Source organism: Salvelinus namaycush, chromosome 12, assembly GCF_016432855.1.
Source record: "Salvelinus namaycush isolate Seneca chromosome 12, SaNama_1.0, whole genome shotgun sequence".
Lineage (NCBI taxonomy): Eukaryota > Metazoa > Chordata > Actinopteri > Salmoniformes > Salmonidae > Salvelinus > Salvelinus namaycush.
The window spans coordinates 30,480,533-30,502,813 of record NC_052318.1 but is presented as its reverse complement, the minus strand read 5'-3'; the positions used below and the strand labels follow the sequence as shown (position 1 = coordinate 30,502,813).

The window sequence follows — 22,281 nt, the reverse complement described above, 5'->3', positions numbered from 1 at the left end:
GCACTGCCCTCCCCTCTGCTACTCGCCCAAGCCTTCCCCATTTCTCTTTCTCCCAAATACAGTCAGCTGATGTTCTTAATGAGCTGCAAAATCTGGACCCTTACAAATCAGCCGGGCTAGATAATCTGGACCCTTTCTTTCTAAAACTATCTGCTGAAATTGTTGCCACCCCTATTACTAGCCTCTTCAACCTCTCTTTCGTGTCATCTGAGATCCCCAAAGATTGGAAAGCAGCTGCGGTTATCCCCCTCTTCAAAGGGGGGGACACCCTTGACCCTAACTGCTACAGACCTATATCTATCCTACCCTGCCTTTCTAAGGTCTTCGAAAGCCAAGTCAACAAACAGATTACCGACCATTTCGAATCACACCACACCTTCTCCGCTATGCAATCTGGTTTCAGAGCTGGTCATGGGTGCACCTCAGCCACGCTCAAGGTCATAAACGATATCGTAACCGCCATCGATAGGAAACAATACTGTGCAGCCGTATTCATTGACCTGGCCAAGGCTTTTGACTCTGTCAATCACCACATCCTCATTGGCAGACTCGACAGCCTTGGTTTCTCTAATGATTGCCTCGCCTGGTTCACCAACTACTTCTCTGATAGAGTTCAGTGTGTCAAATCGGAGGGTCTGTTGTCCGGGCCTCTGGCAGTCTCTATGGGGGTGCCACAGGGTTCAATTCTTGGACCGACTCTGTTCTCTGTTTACATCAATGATGTCGCTCTTGCTGCTGGTGATTCTCTGATCCACCTCTACGCAGACGACACTATTCTGTATACTTCTGGCCCTTCTTTTGACACTGTGTTAACAACCCTCCAGGCGAGCTTCAATGCCATACAACTCTCCTTCCGTGGCCTCCAACTGCTCTTAAATACAAGTAAAACCAAATGCATGCTCTTCAACCGATCGCTGCCTGCTCCTGCCCGCCTGTCCAACATCACTACTTTGGACGGCTCTGACTTAGAATATGTGGACAACTACAAATACCTAGGTGTCTGGTTAGACTGTAAACTCTCCTTCCAGACCCACATCAAACATCTCCAATCCAAAGTCAAATCTAGAATTGGCTTCCTATTCCGCAACAAAGCATCCTTTACTCATGCTGCCAAACATACCCTTGTAAAACTGACCATCCTACCAATCCTCGACTTCGGTGATGTCATTTACAAAATAGCCTCCAAAACCCTACTCAATAAATTGGATGCAGTCTATCACAGTGCCATCCGTTTTGTCACCAAAGCCCCATATACTACCCACCACTGCGACCTGTACACTCTCGTTGGCTGGCCCTCGCTTCATACTCGTCGCCAAACCCACTGGTTCCAGGTCATCTACAAGACCCTGCTAGGTAAAGTCCCCCCTTATCTCAGCTCGCTGGTCACCATAGCAGCACCTACCTGTAGCACGCGCTCCAGCAGGTATATCTCTCTAGTCACCCCCAAAACCAATTCTTCCTTTGGACGCCTCTCCTTCCAGTTCTCTGCTGCCAATGACTGGAACGAACTACAAAAATCTCTGAAACTGGAAACACCTATCTCCCTCACTAGCTTTAAGCACCAGCTGTCAGAGCAGCTCATAGATTACTGCACCTGTACATAACCCATCTACAATTTAGCCCAAACAACTACCTCTTTACCTACTGTATTTATTTATTAATTTATTTTGCTCCTTTGCACCCCATTATTTCTGTCTCTACTTTGCACTTTCTTCCAATGCAAACCAACCATTCCAGTGTTTTTTTAGTTTTTATTTTACTTGCTGTGTTGTACTCACTTCGCCTCCATGGCCTTTTTATATTTTTATTTATTTATACATATATCTGTTTGCCTTCACCTCCCTTATCTCACCTCACTTGCTCACATTGTATATAGACTTATTTTTTTTTCACTGTATTATTGACTATATGTTTGTTTTTACTCCATGTGTAACTATGTGTTGTTGTATGTGTCGAACTGCTTTGCTTTATCTTGGTCAGGTCGCAATTGTAAATGAGAACGTGTTCTCAATTTGCCTACCTGGTTAAATAAAGGTTAAATAAAAAAAAAAAAAAAAAAAAAGCAAGATTAAATAGGGAGTGGAAAGGCTATCCTTAGAAAGGCTATGACAGGGTTATTCTATATTCTTATGGAGGCCAAGTTTTTATCACACTCCTTTCTAATGTGTTCTGTGTGGCCTGTGATCATAATATTTTTTTTATTTTTTTATTTATTTTTTACCCTTATTTTACCAGGTGACTGAGAACACATTCTCATTTACAGCAATGACCTGGGAATAGTTACAGGGGAAAGAAGGGGCGATGAATGAGCCAATTGGAAGTTGGGGATGATTTGTTGGCCTTACTGAAGAGCTCAGTGACTTTCAACGTGGCATCGTCATAGGATGCCACCTTTCCAACAAGTCCTTTCATTAAATTTCTGCTGTGCTAGAGTTGTGCATGGTTGTGACGACAAGCATTTCGCTACACCCGCAATAAAATCTGCTAAATAGGTTGACCTATAAAATTTGATTTGATGAAGTATGTGTGGTGACAGTGTTGAGTCTACAGTGGACTGCTCTGCGACTGAGGAACTCTTTTAACCTATTTTAAAAAGCTGGTATATCAGGGACATTTAAATGTTATCTTTTTTTTAATTCACCTTCTTCCTCCTTATATGCTGCCCTAGCTATCAGGTCTCAACTTTTCTCTCAAAGTTTTCATGTGGTTTTGGCACAGAGGAAAAGATAGACATTGACTTTGTTCATATTGTTATTCATTCATATCCTGGAAAAGTGGTTGTCTCTCCATTGACGTCACACTTTGTTGGTCCCATTAGTTCCCAGCATGAGAATTATTAAAGTGTCAATAAGCCTGTCATTCAAAGTATTTTAGTAATGGGAATGGAAAAATTATGTAGGCCTACTACAGTGTTAAATTGTATGAAATCCATGAGTGATGATTCCTTGGAACATTTTATTTACAAAACAAAAACCTTTAGGCCTACATCAATAGTTGTCACGAGTGATTCACCCAAGGGTCCAGGGTTTCGTTCTAGAACAGGGGTCGGCAAACGTTTTGGCTCGAGGGCCACATCGGGATTTTGAAATTCAACGGAGGGATGCATTTTTGGGGGGACCAACTGTTTGTTAAATTTGCGGGGGCCTCCCGAGTGGTGCAGCGGTCTAAGGCACCACTGAGGCATCACTACAGACCCGGGTTCGATCCCAGGCTGTGTCACAGCTGGCAGTGACTGGGAAGACTCATGAGGCAGCGCACAATTGGCCCAGCATCATCCGGGGTAGGAGAGGGTTTGGCAGGCCAAGATTTCCTTGTCCCATTGCGCTTCTAGCGACTCCTGTGGTGGGCCAGGCGCATGCACGCTGACACGGTTGCCAGGTGTACGGTGTTTCTTCCGACACATTGGTGCGGCTGGCTTCTGGGTTAAGCGGGCATTGTCAAGAAGCAGTGCGGCTTGGCTGGGTCGTGTTTCGGAGGACGCACGGCACTCAACCTTCACCTCTCCCGAGTCCGTACGGGAGTTGCAGCGATGGGACAAGACTATAACTACCAATTGGACACCATGAAATTGGGGAGACATTTTTTGTAAATGTCTTGCGGACCGGATTGAAGTGCCCCCTGGTCTAAAAGCATGGTTTAGACTGCTCCTACAGTTTTGCTTCGGTACTACAGTTTAACTGACTCCCGTTCCAGAAAGAAAATTCCATAGATGGCCACAAGTCAGATTTGAAAATTCCTAATAAGACACTTTAGTCATCACCTTTATGCACAGAATATCCATTGAATTATTCCAATAATTGTCGCTGAGGACAATTTTTTCCATCCCTCACAGCCGAAGATAGTCACTGCTCGCGCTGCTCCCTGTTGGCCCGTATAAACTGATGCAATCCGGATATAGACAGTCCATGAATCGGCGAACATGAGTAGATTACCTTGAAAACAACGGACGGACAAATTAACAGTCCCCAGTTAATATTACACCTCAGTGGCATCACCTGGCCTAAATCCCAAAAGTGCAAGCATAACAATGATTTATATACACTAGATGACTGATAGGGGTGCTGTGTTGAAGCCACCATGACTCCACCGTCGTAAAAACTATTTTGGAAGCTATAAAAATTCAAATGTATTTAATGTCTACGTTCATTTTTGCCACATTTATTATATTACAGACACCTTAATGCATACTTTTAAATTATATTATGTGAGCTAAACATAAAAATACATTATTTAGAAAAATTCCTTAAAGTATAATTTTTTGAGATTACTAATGTTACTGTCCCCACTACAACAATGCTCATGAAACATTTAATTGAAATACTGTAGAATTCCATTCTGCTCCTAATGGGGAGTGTCAATATGGCCAGCAGGAGGCAAAGCCTCTCAATGACCAATACATCAGCAATCCAGGGTTTATATACCTTATTGAAGCAGAAGCACTGTGGCAGGGCAAGAAAGAGACCTAAGGGGGTCTTTGCCTTCATATCGTGTGAGTGAAGGGAAGTCACTCTGATGAAGTTCAACTTCAGTGGACACAACTTTTAGCCATCATTCCACACCACACTACACCTCCCACAATCCCCTTGGTTGGAGGTTGCCCAATACACAAATTACGGGCCAGAGGTTGGTTTGTTGTTGCAGAAGAAAGAGCTAAAGAAACAGTAATAAAAAAAAGTGAAGATAATATTTCAGTGAAAGTGTCGCATGAGGTAGGCCATGGGGACTAAATGCTCGATTATCTGACCTGTCTTTAATGTCCGCTTGATTCAAGTAAATCATTTTCGTTGTTAGCTTAGCTAACGAGCCAGTGAGGCAAGTTAGCTTGCGTGCTAACTAGCTTGCACTGTTTGAATTTGATAGATTTAACGTTGGCTAAGTCAGCTTGCACCGTTTGAATTTGGACGATGTAATGTTAGCTAGCTAAAAAAATAAGTTAGTAAAGTTTGTTTGACACCTAAAATATGGACTATTCTTAAAACTGAACGTATGTACTATATACTAGCTAAATAACGTTAACGATGTGGTTACTATACCATGTTTGGTTTTGTACGTGTTAGCTAGCGTTACCGTTTCAGTATTGTCTGCACAAGAAGGTCACAAGTCTGAGGCAAAGCGATGTTTCAACCATGACTGGCTAACAACAGATGGCTGGCTAGCTAGCGAGAAATTGAATTCAGAAATGTTTATTTGATAACATTACCTGATAAGGTAGCTAACTGGCTATTCAATAATAATAATGTCACCAATAAAGCCAGTGAACAATCAGTGTACAGACCCGCTGAGTAAAGTGAACCTGTTGCTCTAAATATTTTCCTGTGTGAATCGTGTTGTGACTGATGTCGACACAGCCAGGTCGCTTGGTTGGGTGGATATAATTTGTGGAACGTTCCAACAGGAATCTATTCCAAAAACTTCGTAAATAACAAGGTTGCCAACAAACACATACAAAGTTGTATAGCGGCAGAATAAGATACCGGGTAGAATTGGGCTATTTATTTAAGTTTTTCACTCACCGTCCACGTTTATTCCGAAAAATGTCTCACTCTGGTAGCCTATGGACAAACATTAAGAATAAGCTACGTAGTGAGTTGATGCTTATTCGGCAGCTAATTAGTTAGGTGAATTGATCATGCTACTGTGTATGCGTTGTTTTTTGGCATCCTTGTACTTCACGTTTTTGGAACAGATTCCTGTTGGAACGTTCCACAAATTATACCCATCCCGCTTGGTTTGCCTCCCTGATGTCTGATGTGAATAAATATAGGCTGTATAACATGACATGCGCCTTTTAATATAATGAGACTTGGAGCAAAGTGACCCTGCTACTCTCTAACAGCTTTCCTGTGTGGTGTTGCTGGGTGTGACCCTCCCTGCCATGAGAGCTGACCAGGTCCACAGCCACCCCTCCTTCTGCAGTTGATGGATCTGCAGCTGGTCTGGAGATGACAGACAGCATCAGGGCCTTCCTCCGCAATGTTGCGACGGTCAGACAGCAACACAACACACCCTGTCTGTCCACACACAAGTGATAGGCCAACACATAGGGTTAAAGGACTGTACAGCTATGACACTGAATCATGAGAATGTGTACCAACTACCAAGCTCTGTTTAGATCCATTGGGAACTATGTTTTTAGTTCAATTGAAGCCATCCGCGTGGCCCATTTAGCATTTTTCCTGGTTAATTAGTTTGTTTTTACACAAGACAAGTGAAATGTTTTGAGAAAATGTAAGCTTTTTATTTTTGTCTTGTTTTCTCTAGTCTAAAGGAAGTAGAGCAAACGTTGCTTTGGGGCAAAATCATAGTTGCCTACATTTAGAGGCTTAACCAAATGTTTACCTTTGTGTTGTTTACCTTGAACCTTATCATCTTGCTTTCAGATGGCTAGTGATCCCCTCCACAAAAGCAGAACAAAGATTAGCCTTGTTTTTTAAAATTAATTTATGTTTTATTTCAACTGTGCTACTATGTAACCAAGTGCACTAAAGCACATGCTACATGACTTGAATGATATAAGAATGCATTTTGTATTTAAAACACTACTATTGAACTTTTCAACCCACCAAGTCTAACATAGTGTTGCGTATAACATTAGAAGAATGTGCTGTGTTAATTTCCTTTAAGTAATTTACCCCAGTCTGTGCATATTTTCTGTGTGTCCTACAGGGGATTAAGGACTCCATTTTGGGGATTGGAACTATCTCCAAGCTGGATGCCCGCATCCAGCAGAAAAGGGAGGAGCAGCGGAGGAGGAGAGCCAGCGGGGCCCTGGCTCAGAGACGGGCCCAGAGTGAGGAACGCAAACAGGAGAGGTAGGCACTGGCACGTAGGGCTGCAATACCCTATTCACACTGCCAAGCTGGGCTGTCCTGGTCATGTATCCACCACTGTTTCTGTAACTGTGAAAGGGTGATGGGAAAAAAGAATGTCAGAGCCAGCACACTTCTGTTCAGGTTGGTACAATATTGTGGGTATAAGAAAGGGTATATATGTTACATATCATAAAAGTCTACTGCTTAATAGACACTGATATTTTGCAATTTTATTTACATTTCTCCCTCTCTAACCGGATATGCTATTTCTAGTTGTGAACGGTTCATATTAGGGGCTCAATTAAATCCTTAACGCAGAAGTTTAGCTCTATTGCGCGATTGATATCCAATTGAGCCGACATATGCAGTGTTTTCTGTGAATGCAGTCTCCGCTAATGTGTGAACATGGCCTTTAAATTTAAATTGCTCTATAGCACTGAACTTTCGCGATACAGATTGAGTTGCGCCCTACGAGTTATGAGTAAAGCCCTTTAATATGGATCCTTATATGCTGTCCAGTGTCCACGATAGGCCAAGGCCTATACCTTTTTGTGCCTATTAATGACAATGGTGGGTGACAATGTGTCATATTCTTTCTTTCAGTGAACCCAAATTAGCCAGTAGGATTTTTCAGTGCTGTGCCTGGAATGGGGGAGTGTTCTGGGTAAAAAATAACACTTTTCTATATTTTAAAACCATTTGATAAATGTATATCATGTATTTTTATGATGGGCAAATACTGTATGTAATACTACGTAGACATTGTTTGTGTTAGTAATCCCCCCTCCGATTCCCTTTGCAGCTCAGTCTGTTTCTCTTCTACCGTGTGTTTATTCCACTGCTACAGACTCTGACAGCAATAATCATCGGTATGTGTGCCTGCCAGGAACAGTGGGGCGGGTTTACTCCATTATCACATGCTTCATAGTGATTTGTTAAGAACAGTGGTAAAACCTGTCACTCAAAGAGCCATTTCCTGCCAGGTGACCCCTCTCTCCATGGCAACGTGTGGTCCTGGCTGGAGTTCATATTGACCTCCGTGTTCAGTGCTCTCTGGGTGCTCCCTCTGTTTGTGCTCAGCAAGATAGTCAACGCCATCTGGTTCCAGGTGAGGCCTCTGTTAGTTAGGACACAGATGATGATAGACATGTTTTGTGGTTGTTGTAACAAGGGTGGGATATAGCTGGTCAAGGAGAACTGATGCACGGTTGGCACTGGAGAGCACTAGTTGTGTATACTTTTAGTCTAAACGGAATCCTTGGGATGTTCCAACTCTGATGTCGCCAGATTTGAAATTGAATACTGTTAGGTAAGGGTTAGGTTAGGTTTAGGTAAGAGTTAGGGTATGGGTTAGGTTTAGTTTTAGGGTAGGGACATCCCAAGGATCCCGGATAGTAGGGCTGCACGATATGGGCAAATCGTTTTTTTTTTACCAATGATTGCGATTTTACAGAACACTGGTGAACTGTTGGAATCATAGAAATCAAACTATTATTTGGATTCTATGGTTGGTGTTGTTTGGAATGACAACTAATGAAAAGGCCTGGTACAGTCGAAGTTGTTGTGACGGGGTAGAAACCTAAGTGTTGGACAGAGTTTCCCAGGGTACCTTTATTACATTTGAATTGATGGTGTTTTAAAGGAAGATTGGAGACTCTTGCGATATGGATATTGTACATGTCGATATTGCAATTTGATTAATTGTGCATCCCTACAGGATAGCACTAACCATACCTTTTATCATAAGCCAATTTAATGAATAATGGGAAAGGGGGATACCTAGTCAGTTGCAGAACTGAATGCATTCAACCGAATTACGGTCCATGTTGACGATATAGTTTCCAGCAATGCTCGGGATAGAGTAGTGGCTTTGATACAGTTGAATGTCTCACAGTAGTTAAGAATTTCCCTTGTGTTATTGCTATCTATATTCTCTTCCAGTCTTGAATATTATTGCCTGAGGATCTTGTGAGACGTTAACCTCCCGTTTTACTGTGTAACACATGTTAACGCGCCCTCTGGTTGTCTGCTGTAGGACATAGCTGACCTGGCGTTCGAGGTGTCTGGTCGGAAAGCCCAGCCCTTCCCCAGCGTCAGTAAGATCATCGCTGACATGATCTTCAACCTCCTCCTCCAGGCTCTCTTCCTCATTCAGGTAGTACAGCAGTTGACATTCCCATGTGTCTTCAAGTTCATGAAGGCTCACTATCAATCATGATCTCACTATCTGTCAAGAGGGTTCTCTAAGGTTATGTTGTAATTAAAACCTACAGGGGTCTTCGGTTTCAACACTGAGAGCTGTGATCCATTACCTTCAATGGTTCGAGTTAGTAATCAACATATTACCTCATCTTGTCTTTGTTGTGGTCCTCTAGGGTATGGTTGTGAGTCTCTTCCCCATCGACGCTATTGGACAGATGGTCAGCCTTCTCCACATGTCTCTGCTCTACTCCCTCTACTGCTTTGAGTATCGCTGGTTCAACCATGGTGAGCCTCCTTTCTACTCAAAGATGTATTTCTTGTCAAAGTATTATACTAATTTTAGGTAATAGGAACTGATTAAAATCTCAACCCATTTGTAACCGTTTCATACAAGGCATTGAGATGCACCAACGGCTGTCCAACATTGAGAGGAACTGGCCCTACTACTTTGGCTTTGGTCTCCCCATGGCTCTGTTGACTGCCCTCCCCTCTTCATATATAATCAGGTAATGCCACTAACATCTTCTCTCTTTCAAGCCATGCACGAGACACTTCCAATATGCAGACTTTTAGTCCTACTGATATCCCAAATCATTCTAGTGATCGATTAAAATCATACTATTTTTTTCTGCTATAGTGGCTGTCTGTTCTCCATCCTCTTCCCTCTGTTCATTATCAGCGCTAACGAGGCCAAAACCCCAACAAAGCTATAGTGAGTATAGTGCACTGCACGCCCTGATAATGACCTGTGATCAAACTGATTCGCTTGTGTGAAAAGAGCCAGTAAAATCTTCCCTGCTCACTCAATCTTTTCTTCCCCCCGTGTCTTCCACACATAGCCACTTCCAGCTGCGCCTCTTCTCTCTGGTTGTGCTGATTAGCAACAAGTTGTTCCACAAGACGGTCCACCTGCAGTCCTCCCTGAACTCGTCCATCTCCGCCGAGAAGCTGCCTACCTCTCCCCACGCCTCTCCTGCCCGCCATAGACACCTGCTCTCCAAGTGATGGCCACCGGGGGGGACGACAACGACAAGGGAGCAGCTCTGCTGCGCAGTAAACCAATGGAGCAGTTGATTCTGTCTGTGGAAGGATCTCTCTTATCAGGACAGGAGGAGGATGTTTGGTTTAAAGCTAGGTTTTATTGTGATTTTAACGATTTTACTACGGCCATTTTCATATTATTTTTGAGCACAGGTCAGGTGTGTTTTTAATGTGAATGACGTGTAAGGAGATTTAACTGCTGTGTGCCTCACACTCAAACACACAGGATTCTTATCTTATTCTCATTCAAATGTTTTGTTTTAATTGTTTTTTTATGTATGATGTGCCATTTTAGTGCTTTCAATTCAGCACAAGCAGTCATATACATTGTTTTTCATCAACAAAAACAAAAAATCTGCTCTGTTTGATTGCTACTCAAATGTTTTCCATGTTTTGCTTGTTTAATCTGTTTATCACCCCGTGGCTGATCCCAGACTGCTTTGTATAAAACTCTTGATGTGGAAGAGAAAAAGGAAAAGGGTTAAATTTGCCAGGACTCATGTTACTCTATGTTTTGAATGACAGACAGAGCTTTAGACACTGGTCACACGATCCTTGGTATTCCTTTGTTTGAGGAATCAGCACAGGGGATGCAGCCAGTGACTAGATGTACATCAAAGCGTGTGTGACTAAAATTAGCCCCTTCTCCATTGAAGGGAGTGACATGTTTGCGATGTTCAAAAGTGGAGCACAAGAGTTGTGACATGTACATTTTTCTGTGTTGCAAGTGACATTCCTTTCACACTGATGGGATGTTGTCTTGTTAATAAATAGCTGTTTCTCTGTAAAGCCAGGGCGTCACTGATACTCTGGCCGGAAACCCAGGAATAATCTTGTGTGGTGAAAACAAAGGGATACTTTTATATTTTTTTTCTGTAAGTGTAACAGTATAACTTTACGTCGTCCCCTCGCCCCGACCCGGGCGCGAACCAGGGACCCTCTGCACACGTCAACAACTGACACCCACGAAGCGTCGTTACCCATCGCTCCACAAAAGCCGCGGCCCTTGCAGAGCAAGGTGCAACCCTACTTCTAGGTTTCCGAGCAAGTGACGTAACTGATTGAAATGCTACTAGCGCGTACCCGCTAACTAGCTAGCCATTTCACATCCGTTACATAAGTGCTTTCTTTAGACTATTGTAATTTGTACACTTTCAGCATGGGAATTGGTCTAAACATCCCACAAAAAAGAGCATCCTTAATTCATCCAAATATATCACTGGTTGTTGTGTGTGAAGTAAGGCTAGCTGTTTTCTATAGTTGTGTATTAGACAGACAGGTGAAGCTGTATGACTCTGCTGCTTGGTCAGATCAGATGACACTGCCAAACTGCTTTATCTACTACTTTGTTCGACTCACTTCTGCTTCGATCAATTGTACACAGAACGCTGTAGTGTAGGTACTAGGAAGATGTCACTCCATTCTGACTGATTTTCTCTTGAAGGAAGAAAGGAAGGTGTATAGTGCATACCTTAACAGACAGGAGAAGCCCTCTGTGTTTATGTTCCCCTTTGAGCAGTGGCAAATCCAAACGGGCTGTGAGGGATTTTTGTTTGACATAATGCCACTTGGCTCTGAATGTTCAACCAAAACCTCACCATGGGGGTTACCATCAATCTTTTACCTAATCTTATCTAATATGTTGGGGGGGGGGGGCAGTATGTAATAATTGTAAGTGCATAGTATTTATGTATCCAGATTGCTATATGTGTGAGATTTTGTAAAAGTATTATGCCTAATTTCAATAAAATTGGTCAGTGTACACTACATCTAATCGGAAGTCATCTTGATTAACACAATTATTTTAGTCTAAAATATTCTATTGTAAACTGCTAAATGTTTCCAACATGGATATTTTATTTAAAACATCTCAACATTTGTAAAATAATTCACAAAATGTTGGTGTTATATTAATGTCCCAATGTAGGTGATACTTTACTGCATAACTGGTTGGAAACTATTAGAGATATTTAACAATGTTAAAAAACCAAATATGGATGTCGCTTTTTATACTGCCAGACCAATTTTATCAAGAAGGGGATTCGCAGATTACTGTTCGATTTTGAGAAAGCGCTCCTCCCTCACCGCGTTTTCCCGTTCACGTCACTGGCCAGAGCCAGTTCAGCTTAATCGAACTCCCTCAAGCTATTTTCTCAGCATTAAGGACACGTCACTGGAAGGAACAGCGATTTATCCGGCCTGTTTGAATGATAGCTCATTAACGAATCAGGAATGAGATAGTTTCCTGAGGGCCGACGCAAGACCAATAAACACGTTGCATAGCTTGGTTGGGCGGGATTCAGCGGCACACAAGGTTGTGTGTGAGAAAAGTGTATGTAACAGGAACGGAGTGGGTAAGTGCCGCTCAAAATAGCTGGCAAATCAACATATTCAACGAGATAGATAATTGAAATGCTATTTGGTTCTGTTTGTATGCATATTCTGAAATTGTGTAACTTTGAGAGTAAGTGGAAGAAGAGCTTATGTTCATTCATACAGCTAAAGTTAGCTAGCATGTAAAAAATAAGGCTCAGCCCAGATTCCATTCAACTCGAGCCGTCTTTTTTACAGGAACGTAAAACCCACCAGATGGTTAACTATTTATTGCGTTTAGGACAATACATGCATGCATGCAGATTATTTGCTAGAGAATTAGCTACATTAACGACATTCGCTAGCTACTTGCATTGAACTTGACAATTCCTTAATGTCAGCTATTTAGCAGCATTTCTCAATTACCGGTGTTGCCATGTCTTAAACAATAATAGCCTGGGTTAATTAATTTGGTTGGTCAAGGCAGAAAAATAACTATGAATGTCAATAGAAGGAAAGTTTGCAGCCTAGACGGAGTTGCATCCATTTCCTGGTTTGATTCCTCTCGCCACATCCAACCTGGCGGTGCGCGTGTCCTTATCTGGTTGGAACAGAGTTGGGCACGTCTTTAAATCACGTCAGTGATTTCATTTGGCAAATAGTGTTAGTATTATAGAAGTTGGTTAATAGATCGTGTGATGTATTTAACATCCGTCAAGTGAGTTTTTCAACAAACACACTTGGGGTTAGTATTAGAACTTACTCGCCCTGAGTTTGTAGACTGAAGCTCCATGTTTTTAAACCCAGAAATACAACCAAAAATATTTTTTATTGAATAGATTTGCCTCATGACCGAGCTACTGATCAAGCTACTAAAAAACTGAATGACTGCTGCTCTGACTCATGCACAAGCAATGCAAATGTGGAATGGTGCTTGCTGCCTCACACCTACATGGTTCATTTAGATTTTCTTCCCAACAGGTACAAAGGGATAAGCTAAGTTATCCCTCCCTGCTTGAAGATGACGAAGTTGGGCTTCCTGCGGCTTTCCTATGAAAAACAGGACACGCTGCTGAAGCTGCTCATCCTGTCTATGGCTGCAATCCTCTGTAAGAACACACACTTTACATCCTTTTCTGTTACTCTACACTTATAGTATTCCTTAATAATAATGAGGGCCATTGTCCCCTGATCTGTGACATGAGTAGAGATGATTTAGACATGTTCTTTATTTCCCCCTTATCCTCAGCCTTTTCCACCAGGCTTTTCTCTGTGTTGAGGTTTGAGAGTGTCATCCATGAGTTTGATCCGTAAGTCCACTATCTTATTTTATGATAGTCCCCCCCCCCCCAATCGTTCAGATTGATGCCAGTTTACTATTTATAATTCAAATGGTGTTCAAATCCCTTGCATGCTTCGTTTCTTCATCGTCAGGTACTTCAACTACCGGACAACCCGTTTCTTGGTAGAGGAGGGATTCTACAACTTTCATAACTGGTTTGATGACCGGGCATGGTACCCTCTGGGGAGGATCATCGGTGGCACCATTTACCCAGGTAGGTGGGATTACCTGTTCAACACAAGACTGTCCTTGAAGTTATTGGGTGACTATCTAAACATTAGTATGTTCCACTAAAAGAGACGGTCCTGTGTTAAGGTGGCTTTCGGTCATCAACTCTAGTGTCACCTTTTTCCCCCCTGTCATAAAGATCCTTTCTGTGGTTGTGTTGGCCTTGTCCACACATTATTCGGCAACGGCAAGCTAACACTGATAGAAGCTACTTGCCCTTTGTTAACTCTTTCTATTCTGTCCGGGTTCCCCCAGGCTATTTTGTGTACTTCACTGAGGTAGGCAGCTTCGTAGGTATGGACTTGTCCTGTGTTAACTCTGTGCCCTGTCCCCCAGGCCTGATGATCACATCTGCTGCCCTGTATCACGTCCTGAACTTCTTCCACATCACAATCGACATCCGTAACGTCTGTGTTTTCCTGGCTCCCCTTTTCTCCTCCTTCACTGCCATTGTCACCTACCACTTTACCAAGGAGCTCAAGGTAGGTTGCAGCACATCAGGTAGAAAGCGTAAAGAAACAAAGGTAACCTACAAACTGAAAATGCTCAAGCGCTCTGAGATGTACGTGTTTTCATATCTACTGTCTAATTCTTGTAGGATGCAGGTGCTGGGCTCTTGGCTGCTGCCATGATAGCAGTGGTACCTGGCTACATTTCCCGTTCTGTTGCCGGCTCCTATGACAATGAAGGTACAGAACATGCCTCTTCCCCCAGACATGCCCCTCTAAAAGACTTGGCCCTTGTTGTGATCTTTAATATATTTTCTTGTTTTTCTTTCCAGGTATTGCTATATTTTGCATGCTGCTGACATACTACATGTGGATCAAGGCAGTCAATACAGGCTCCATCTACTGGTCCTCCATGTGTGCCCTGGCCTACTTTTATATGGTGAGACTAATGCCTCTAAAATAAAGGAAAATATAAGGATCATTGACAATAAGGAACTTAGAAACTGAAAATTACAGTAACTCAATCCCTGCTAAAGGTTGACACTACTCTTATGAGGCTTATCTGAAGGAGGCTTACCATGTCTGCGTTTAAGATAAAGGAAAAATAGCAAATTACATTGTTACACTATATAGCAAAAATGTTAAACCAAATGAACACAACCCTTATGTCTTTGTCTGCAGGTGTCCTCCTGGGGTGGCTATGTGTTCCTGATCAACCTCATCCCCCTCCACGTGCTGGTCCTCATGCTCACCGGCCGCTTCTCCCACCGTATTTACGTGGCCTACTGCACTGTCTACTGCCTGGGAACCATCCTCTCCATGCAGATCTCTTTCGTCGGCTTTCAGGTAAACAATTACCTGTATTCTCTCCCTTCCAACGCATACACAGCAGCTGTCCAGATGTTGCTCTGGACATGCAGTTAGACTGCATGTTATCTTGTGACTACAACATGAGTCCATAAATATGATGGCCCAGTATGATTTTAAAAAAAAAATATGATTATATATCCTATTATCACAAATGTTTGCCATTGGAGGGATTTTAGGATATTACACTCACTCCGTTCACCTCCTTGTCTCCATTGAAGCCTGTGCAGTCGTCTGAGCACATGGCAGCATTCGGGGTGTTTGGCCTGTGTCAGATCCATGCCTTTGTGGACTACCTGCGCAGCAAGCTGAACACTCAACAGTTTGAGGTCCTCTTCAAGAGCGTAATCTCCCTGGTGGGCTTCGTCCTGCTTTCTGTGGGCACCGTGCTCATGCTGACAGGTAAGAAACTCGCCAAGGATCCGCTCAGGAAAATACTCTCAATCAAGTACAGCTTAAGTATTTGAACTCCGGGCCAGAGCAATGTCTCTACTTGGTAATGTAGGCTTCTATTTACAGACCTGTATAGTTGTTCAAAGCCTGTTTGTTCTTGATGATTAACATATACACTGAACAAAAATATAAATGCAACAATTGAAAAGATTTTATTGAGTTACAGTTCATATAAGGAAATCAGTCAATTGAAATAAATAAATTAGGGCTTGACATGGATTTCACATGACTGGGAATACAGAATATGCATCTGTTGGTCACAGACACCTTAATAAGAAATGTAGGGGCGTGGATCAAAAAACGAGTCTGTATCTGGTGTGACCTCCATTTACCTCATGCAGCGAGACACGTTTCGTTTGCATAGAGTAGATCAGGCTGTTGATTGTGGCCTGTGAAATGTTGTCCACTTCTCTTCAATGCCTGTGCGAAGTTGCTGGATATTGGCTGGAAATGTTGATCCAGAGCATCCATAACATGCTCAATGGGTGGAATATCTGAGTATGCAGGGACATTTTCAGCTTCCAGGAATTGTGTACAGATCCTTGCGACATGGGGCCATGCTGAAACATGAGGTGATGGCGGTGGATGAATGGCACAATGGGCCTCAGGATCTTGTCACAGTATCTCTGTGCATTCAAAATGACATAGATAAAATGCAATTGTGTTCATTGTCTGTCGCTTATGCCTGCCCCTACCATAACCCCACCGCCACCATGGAGCACTCTGTTTACAACGTTGACATCAGCAAACTGCTCACCCACACAACGCCATACAAGCTGTCTGCGATCTGCCCAGTACAGTTGAAATCGGGATTCATCTGTGAAGAGCACACTTCTCCAGCATGCCATTGAAGGTGAGCATTTGCCCACTGAAGTCGACTGCGGTTTGGCGTCGTAATCAAGTCAAGACCCTGGTGAGGACGGCGAGCAAACAGATGAGCTTCCCTGAGACTGTTTCTGATAGTTTGCAGAAATTCTTTGGTTGTGCAAACCCACAAATTCATCAGCTGTCCGGGTAGCTGGTCGCAAACTATCCCGCAGTTGAAGCAGCTGGCTGTGGAGGTCTTGGTGTGGTTACACGTGGTTGTGAGGCCTACTGCCAATTTCTCTAAAATGCGGCAGTGGCTTATGGTAGAGAAATCAAAATTTAATTATCTGGCAACAGCTCTGGTGGACATTCCTGCAGTCAGCATGCCAGTTGCATGCTCCCTCAACTTGAGACATCTGTGGCATTGAATTGTGACACAACCACCTTTTTAGTGGCCTTTTATTGTCCCCAACACAAGGTGCACCTGTGTAATGATCATGCTGTTTAGTCAGCTTCTTGATATGCCACACCTGTCAGGTGGATGGATTATCTTGGCAAAGGAGAAATGCTCACTAACAGAGATGTAAATACATTTGAGAAATACATTTTGTGCTTATGGAAAATGTCTGGGATCATTTATTTCAGCTCATGAAACATGGGACCAAGACTTTACATTTGTTATTCCTAGATCAACACATTCTCTAAATTTGAGGTCCTGCAGATTAAAAAGTATTTTAGGAACATACAGATATGCTTAAAGATAAAACTCATAACCCTATACCCAATAAATATCAGAACCAAGTGATTTGGTAGTGCCTTGTTCATTTGTCTCGACTTGACTGTGTTGTGATTGTTGCGTTTCTCAGGGAAGATCTCCCCCTGGACGGGTCGTTTCTACTCGCTGCTGGACCCGTCCTATGCCAAGAACAACATTCCCATCATCGCCTCTGTGTCTGAGCACCAGCCCACCACCTGGTCCTCCTACTACTTTGACCTGCAGCTGCTTGTCTTCATGTTCCCAGGTAAACACACTCAATCAGTCTGAAATGGTAGTCTTGCTGGTGAAATGACACAGCAGAGTGATGTTTAGGTAAATGGATTGATCAGAATACTGTTGGGACAAAGGTACAAATAACATGTAAAGGAAAACATTGGTGATTTAATGAACCTGCTTTTCTTCATACTGACAGTGGGTCTGTATTACTGCTTCAACAACTTGTCTGATGCCAGGATCTTCATCATTATGTACGGAGTCACCAGCATGTACTTCTCAGCTGTCATGGTAAGTCGGCCTGCAGATTAGCTCTTGAATGAGAGGAATAATTTAAATGTGTAGTGTCTAATATACCAATATTTACTTTTGTAGTAGGAATTGCACATGGTACCTGTCAGTGCTCCCCTAGGCTCGATCCATCCATTATATTCATGCAGTCTGGCAACGCTTGATTAGTTTTCCCCTATTATATGTTGTGCAAGCAGATGAGCTCCCAGAAAGAGACTACGTAGCAAGTTATGTTCAACTGATTTGGCAGCTTCTCTCCTCAGGTGCGTCTGATGCTGGTCCTGGCCCCAGTCATGTGCATCCTGTCAGGCATTGGTGTGTCCCAGGTCCTCACCACCTACATGAAGAACCTGGATATCAGTCGGCCAGACAAGAAGAGCAAGAAGCAGCAGGACTCCACCTACCCCATCAAGAACGAGGTAAGAGAGGAAGGATACATCAAGGCATCATGATGCAATATTGGCCCCCAGATGGCACTGTTCAATAAATGGTTGTTAATGTCACCTAAATGCAGCTTTGGCATGTAGCCATTTGATACTGGATGTCATTCAAACTGATGAAGTCAGGGCATGCATTTGATAAGGGTCATCATGGCCTGGTCCAGTTACAACCCTGTAGGCACTGTAGATCTGAAAGTAGTATTAGGTCCCTGATATCCTGTACCATTTTGTCTACCAGGTGGCCAGCGGGATGATTCTGGTCATGACCTTCTTCCTCATCACCTACACCTTCCACTCCACCTGGGTGACCAGCGAGGCCTACTCCTCCCCCTCCATCGTCCTGTCAGCCCGCGGCGGAGACGGCAGCCGCATCATCTTTGATGACTTCAGAGAGGCCTACTACTGGCTCCGCCACAACACCCCAGAGGATGCTAAAGTGATGTCATGGTGGGATTACGGCTATCAGATAACAGCCATGGCCAATCGGACAATTCTAGTGGACAACAACACATGGAACAACACGCACATCTCCAGAGTTGGCCAGGTGAAGTGTTTATTTTTTCTTTTCTCTGTATTGATTCCTTTACATGGGACTGACATGTGGCAATCCTATCATCTCTTAATGTGTGGTTGATACCTCTGAACTATATATGAACTGTGTTTCTGTTGAACGGTAGGCCATGGCGTCCACCGAGGAGAAGGCCTATGAGATCATGCGGGAGTTGGATGTCAGCTACGTCCTGGTCATTTTTGGTGGACTGACGGGATACTCCTCAGACGGTAAGTCTACAAAGCCAGTGGAAACTATCAATGCCCATCACTCTATGCAATCACTCTTGGATTATTACAGCTTCTTATTATTACATGATGCATATTATTACAGCTTCTTAACATATCTGTTTCAGATTAAGTTGTCATTGCCACATTCATGAATCAGATCAGTGGTAAATGCATTTATTGGTTTCATTTTTGATAAGATGAAAATGCATTGAATTGAAGGTTTTGTTGATATCAAAATTTAAATGCATCTTATTTTTAAGGTTGTCATTTGATTTGGGGTGGGGTCGCAAAAAATTCTTGAGGAAAACATGGGGTCCCCAGAAATTCTGGTGGTTAAAGTTTGAATAACTCTGCGTTAGATAATCTTTAATTAAAAAATATAACTCGTGCTTTTGGTCTGCCAACACGTCTCTCTCTGTGCAGACATTAACAAGTTCCTGTGGATGGTGCGCATTGGGGGCAGCACAGACACAGGGAAGCACATCAAGGAGCACGACTACTACACCCCCACTGGAGAGTTCCGTGTGGACCGTGAGGGCTCCCCTGTCCTGCTCAACTGCCTTATGTACAAGATGTGCTACTACCGCTTTGGACAGGTCTACACAGAGGCCAGTGAGTAACCCTGCCTTATTATGACACTGTGGGTGTCAAGCTTCTATTCATATTGGCCCTAGTCCTGATGTTCTAACCCTTGTTCCAGAGCGCCCCCCTGGCTATGATCGAGTGAGAAATGCTGAGATCGGCAACAAGGACTTTGAGCTGGATGTGCTGGAGGAGGCCTACACTACAGAGCACTGGCTGGTCAGGATATACAAGGTATATCTCCTCCTTGCTATGGTCTTCTACTCTCCTCTGTATTTATTCAGTCACCCGTAGAGTACCAGGCAAATCCAGACTGTATCGCTACCGGACGTGATTGGGAGTCCTATAGGGCGGCACACAATTAGCCCAGCGTCATCCGGGTTTGGCAGGTGTAGGCCGTCATTGTAAATAAGAATGTTCTTAACTGGCTTGCCTAGTTAAATAAAAAATAATTCCAGAGGCTTTAAAAAAAAAAAAAAAATCATTACATGAAAAAGTTGCGATGTGAGAGTATAAATTCTATTTCCTTATTTGATGCCAAGGAGTCAAAATATTTATTACGATTTATTAACGGTCTTTTTTACCTTCTTCAGGTGAAAGACCTGGATAACCGAGGGCTATCACGGACGTAAAGCCCTCTGACCCATCAGCGTTCATAAACCCCTTTTAGCACTGAGAAAGCCTTCCCCTGTGGTCTGCAGATGAGTGTGAAATTCAACTTTAAAAAAAATTGTTTTTATATATACTTTTGTTGGGATTTGCAGAAAGATTTTTTATTTTACCAATGTGGCGTTTCTCTCGTCTGGGAATGGCAGGAGGTGGTGTTTCATAATGTCCAATCAAATGTCAAATTATTTCTGCAATCAATGGCCAAAATAACAATATTGTCAGTCGGTGAGCTTTTACAATGTGGTCAATAAAAGCGGGATAAATGTGACAATGTCTGTCTGGTTTTGAATTTGCGTTGTATTTACAATACCATGCCATCTTTGGCAGATTTCTTTTTCCCAAGAGCTCTGAGTCAAGATTTGGCAACCATGCAACTCAGAATGCTTTTTTTTTATGATTTTGCTTGCTGAATACCAAATGCATACAATAAGCAATACTGGGAGATGGTATGATTTGAACTGGGGGGAAAAGAGGGTGGGTACTACTGTGTGTGTATATACAGTTGAAGTCAGAAATGTACATACACCTTAGCCAAGTTTTTCACAATTCCTGACACTTAATCCTAGTAACAATTCACTGTTTTAGGTCAGTTAGGATCACACCTTTTATTTTAAGAATGTGAAATGTCATAATAGTAGAATGATTTTATTTATTTCGTCACATTCCCAGTGGTTCAGAAGTTTACATACACTCAGTATTTGGTAGCATTGCCTTTAAATTGTTTAACTTGGGTCAAATGTTTTGGGTAGCCTTCCACAAGCTTCCCACAATAAGTTGGGTGAATTTTGGCCCATTCCTGGGCTGGTGTAACTGAGTCATGTTTATAGGCCTCCTTGCTCGCACACGCTTTTTCAGTTCTGCCCACAAATTTCCTGTGGGATTGAGGTCAGGGCTTTGTGATGGCAACTCCAATACCTTGACTTTGTTGTCCTTAAGCCATTTTGCCACAACTTTGGAAATATGCTTGGGGTCATTGTCCATTTTTAGAAGACCCATTTGCGACCAAGATTTAACTTCCTGACTGATGTCTTGATGTTGCTTCAATGTATCCACATCATTTTTGTTCCTCATGAGGCCATCTAGTTTGAAGTGCACCAGTCCCTCCTGCAGCAAAGCACCCCCACAACATGATGCTGCCACCCCCGTGCTTCACGGTTGGGATGGTATTCTTCGGCTTGCAAGCCGCCCCCTTTTTCCTACCAACCTTAATGATGGTCATTGTGGCCAAACAGTTCTATTTTTGTTTCATCGGACCAGAGGATATTTCTCCAAAAAGTACGGTCTTTGTCCCCATGTGCAGTTGCAAACCATAGTCTGGCTTTTTATGGCGGTTTTGGAGCAGTGGCTTCCTTGCTGAGCGGCCTTTCAGGTTGTCGATTTATAGGACTTGTTTTACTGTGTATATAGATATTTTTTTACTGTTTTTTTCCAGCATCTTCACAAGGTCCTTTGCTGCTCTTCTGGGATTGATTTGCACTTTTCGCACCAAAGTATGTTCATCTCTAGGCGACAGAACGCGTCTCCTTCCTGAGCGGTATGACGGCTGCGTGGTCCCATGGTGTTTATACTTACATACTATTGTTTGTACAGATGAATGTGGTACCTTCAGGCGTTTGGAAATTGCTCCCAAGGATGAACCAGACTTGTGGAGGTCCACAATTTTTTGGGGAGGTTTTGGCTGATTTCTTTTGATTTTCCCATGATGTCAAGCAAAGAGGCACTGAGTTTGAAGGTAGGCCTTGAAATACATCCATAGGTACACCTCAATTTGACTCAAATTGTCAATTAGCCTATCAGAAGCTTCTAAAGCCATGACATAATTTTCTGGAATTTTCCAAGCTGTTTCAAGGCACAGTCAACTTAGTGTATGTAAACATCTGACCCACTGGAATTGTGAAATAATCTCTGTAAACAATTGTTGGAAAAAGTACTTGTCAGGCACAAAGATGTCCTAACCGACTTGCCAAAACTATAGTTTGTTAACAAGAAATTTGTGGAGTGGTTGAAAAACAAG

The 22,281-nt window shown here is 42.8% G+C and overlaps 2 protein-coding genes across 2 annotated transcripts; both read left to right on the top strand.

The window, feature by feature from the left end:
• Positions 1-4,588: 4,588 nt before the first annotated feature.
• LOC120057083 (etoposide-induced protein 2.4 homolog) lies at positions 4,589-10,844 on the top strand. The gene is made up of 11 exons (XM_039005482.1): positions 4,589-4,709; positions 5,837-5,984; positions 6,667-6,812; positions 7,416-7,476; positions 7,615-7,681; positions 7,796-7,920; positions 8,848-8,967; positions 9,188-9,299; positions 9,409-9,520; positions 9,652-9,726; positions 9,854-10,844. Exons 2-11 carry the CDS (start codon positions 5,943-5,945, stop codon positions 10,017-10,019), a joined length of 1,026 nt encoding a protein of 341 aa, XP_038861410.1. The 5' UTR covers positions 4,589-4,709; positions 5,837-5,942; the 3' UTR covers positions 10,020-10,844.
• A 1,436-nt stretch (positions 10,845-12,280) lies between these two features.
• On the top strand, positions 12,281-20,538 carry LOC120057082 (dolichyl-diphosphooligosaccharide--protein glycosyltransferase subunit STT3A). The gene is made up of 17 exons (XM_039005481.1): positions 12,281-12,409; positions 13,350-13,477; positions 13,618-13,678; positions 13,803-13,924; positions 14,275-14,420; positions 14,537-14,627; positions 14,720-14,826; positions 15,069-15,233; positions 15,476-15,656; positions 17,381-17,536; positions 17,705-17,796; positions 18,060-18,215; positions 18,475-18,780; positions 18,914-19,016; positions 19,440-19,628; positions 19,717-19,832; positions 20,192-20,538. Exons 2-17 carry the CDS (start codon positions 13,390-13,392, stop codon positions 20,228-20,230), a joined length of 2,118 nt encoding a protein of 705 aa, XP_038861409.1. The 5' UTR covers positions 12,281-12,409; positions 13,350-13,389; the 3' UTR covers positions 20,231-20,538.
• The last annotated feature ends 1,743 nt before the right edge of the window (positions 20,539-22,281 follow it).

Bases quoted from the DNA above. Each gene is read 5' to 3' on its own strand.
- LOC120057083 (XM_039005482.1), top strand. From the start codon at position 5,943: ATGACAGACAGCATCAGGGCCTTCCTCCGCAATGTTGCGACG. The intron at 6,813-7,415 runs GTAGGCACTGGC...TCTTTCTTTCAG, and splicing joins GAGGAACGCAAACAGGAGAG to TGAACCCAAATTAGCCAGTA. The intron at 9,727-9,853 runs GTGAGTATAGTG...TTCCACACATAG, and splicing joins AAAACCCCAACAAAGCTATA to CCACTTCCAGCTGCGCCTCT.
- LOC120057082 (XM_039005481.1), top strand. From the start codon at position 13,390: ATGACGAAGTTGGGCTTCCTGCGGCTTTCCTATGAAAAACAGGACACG. The intron at 18,216-18,474 runs GTAAGAGAGGAA...TTTGTCTACCAG, and splicing joins CCTACCCCATCAAGAACGAG to GTGGCCAGCGGGATGATTCT. The intron at 19,833-20,191 runs GTATATCTCCTC...TACCTTCTTCAG, and splicing joins GGCTGGTCAGGATATACAAG to GTGAAAGACCTGGATAACCG.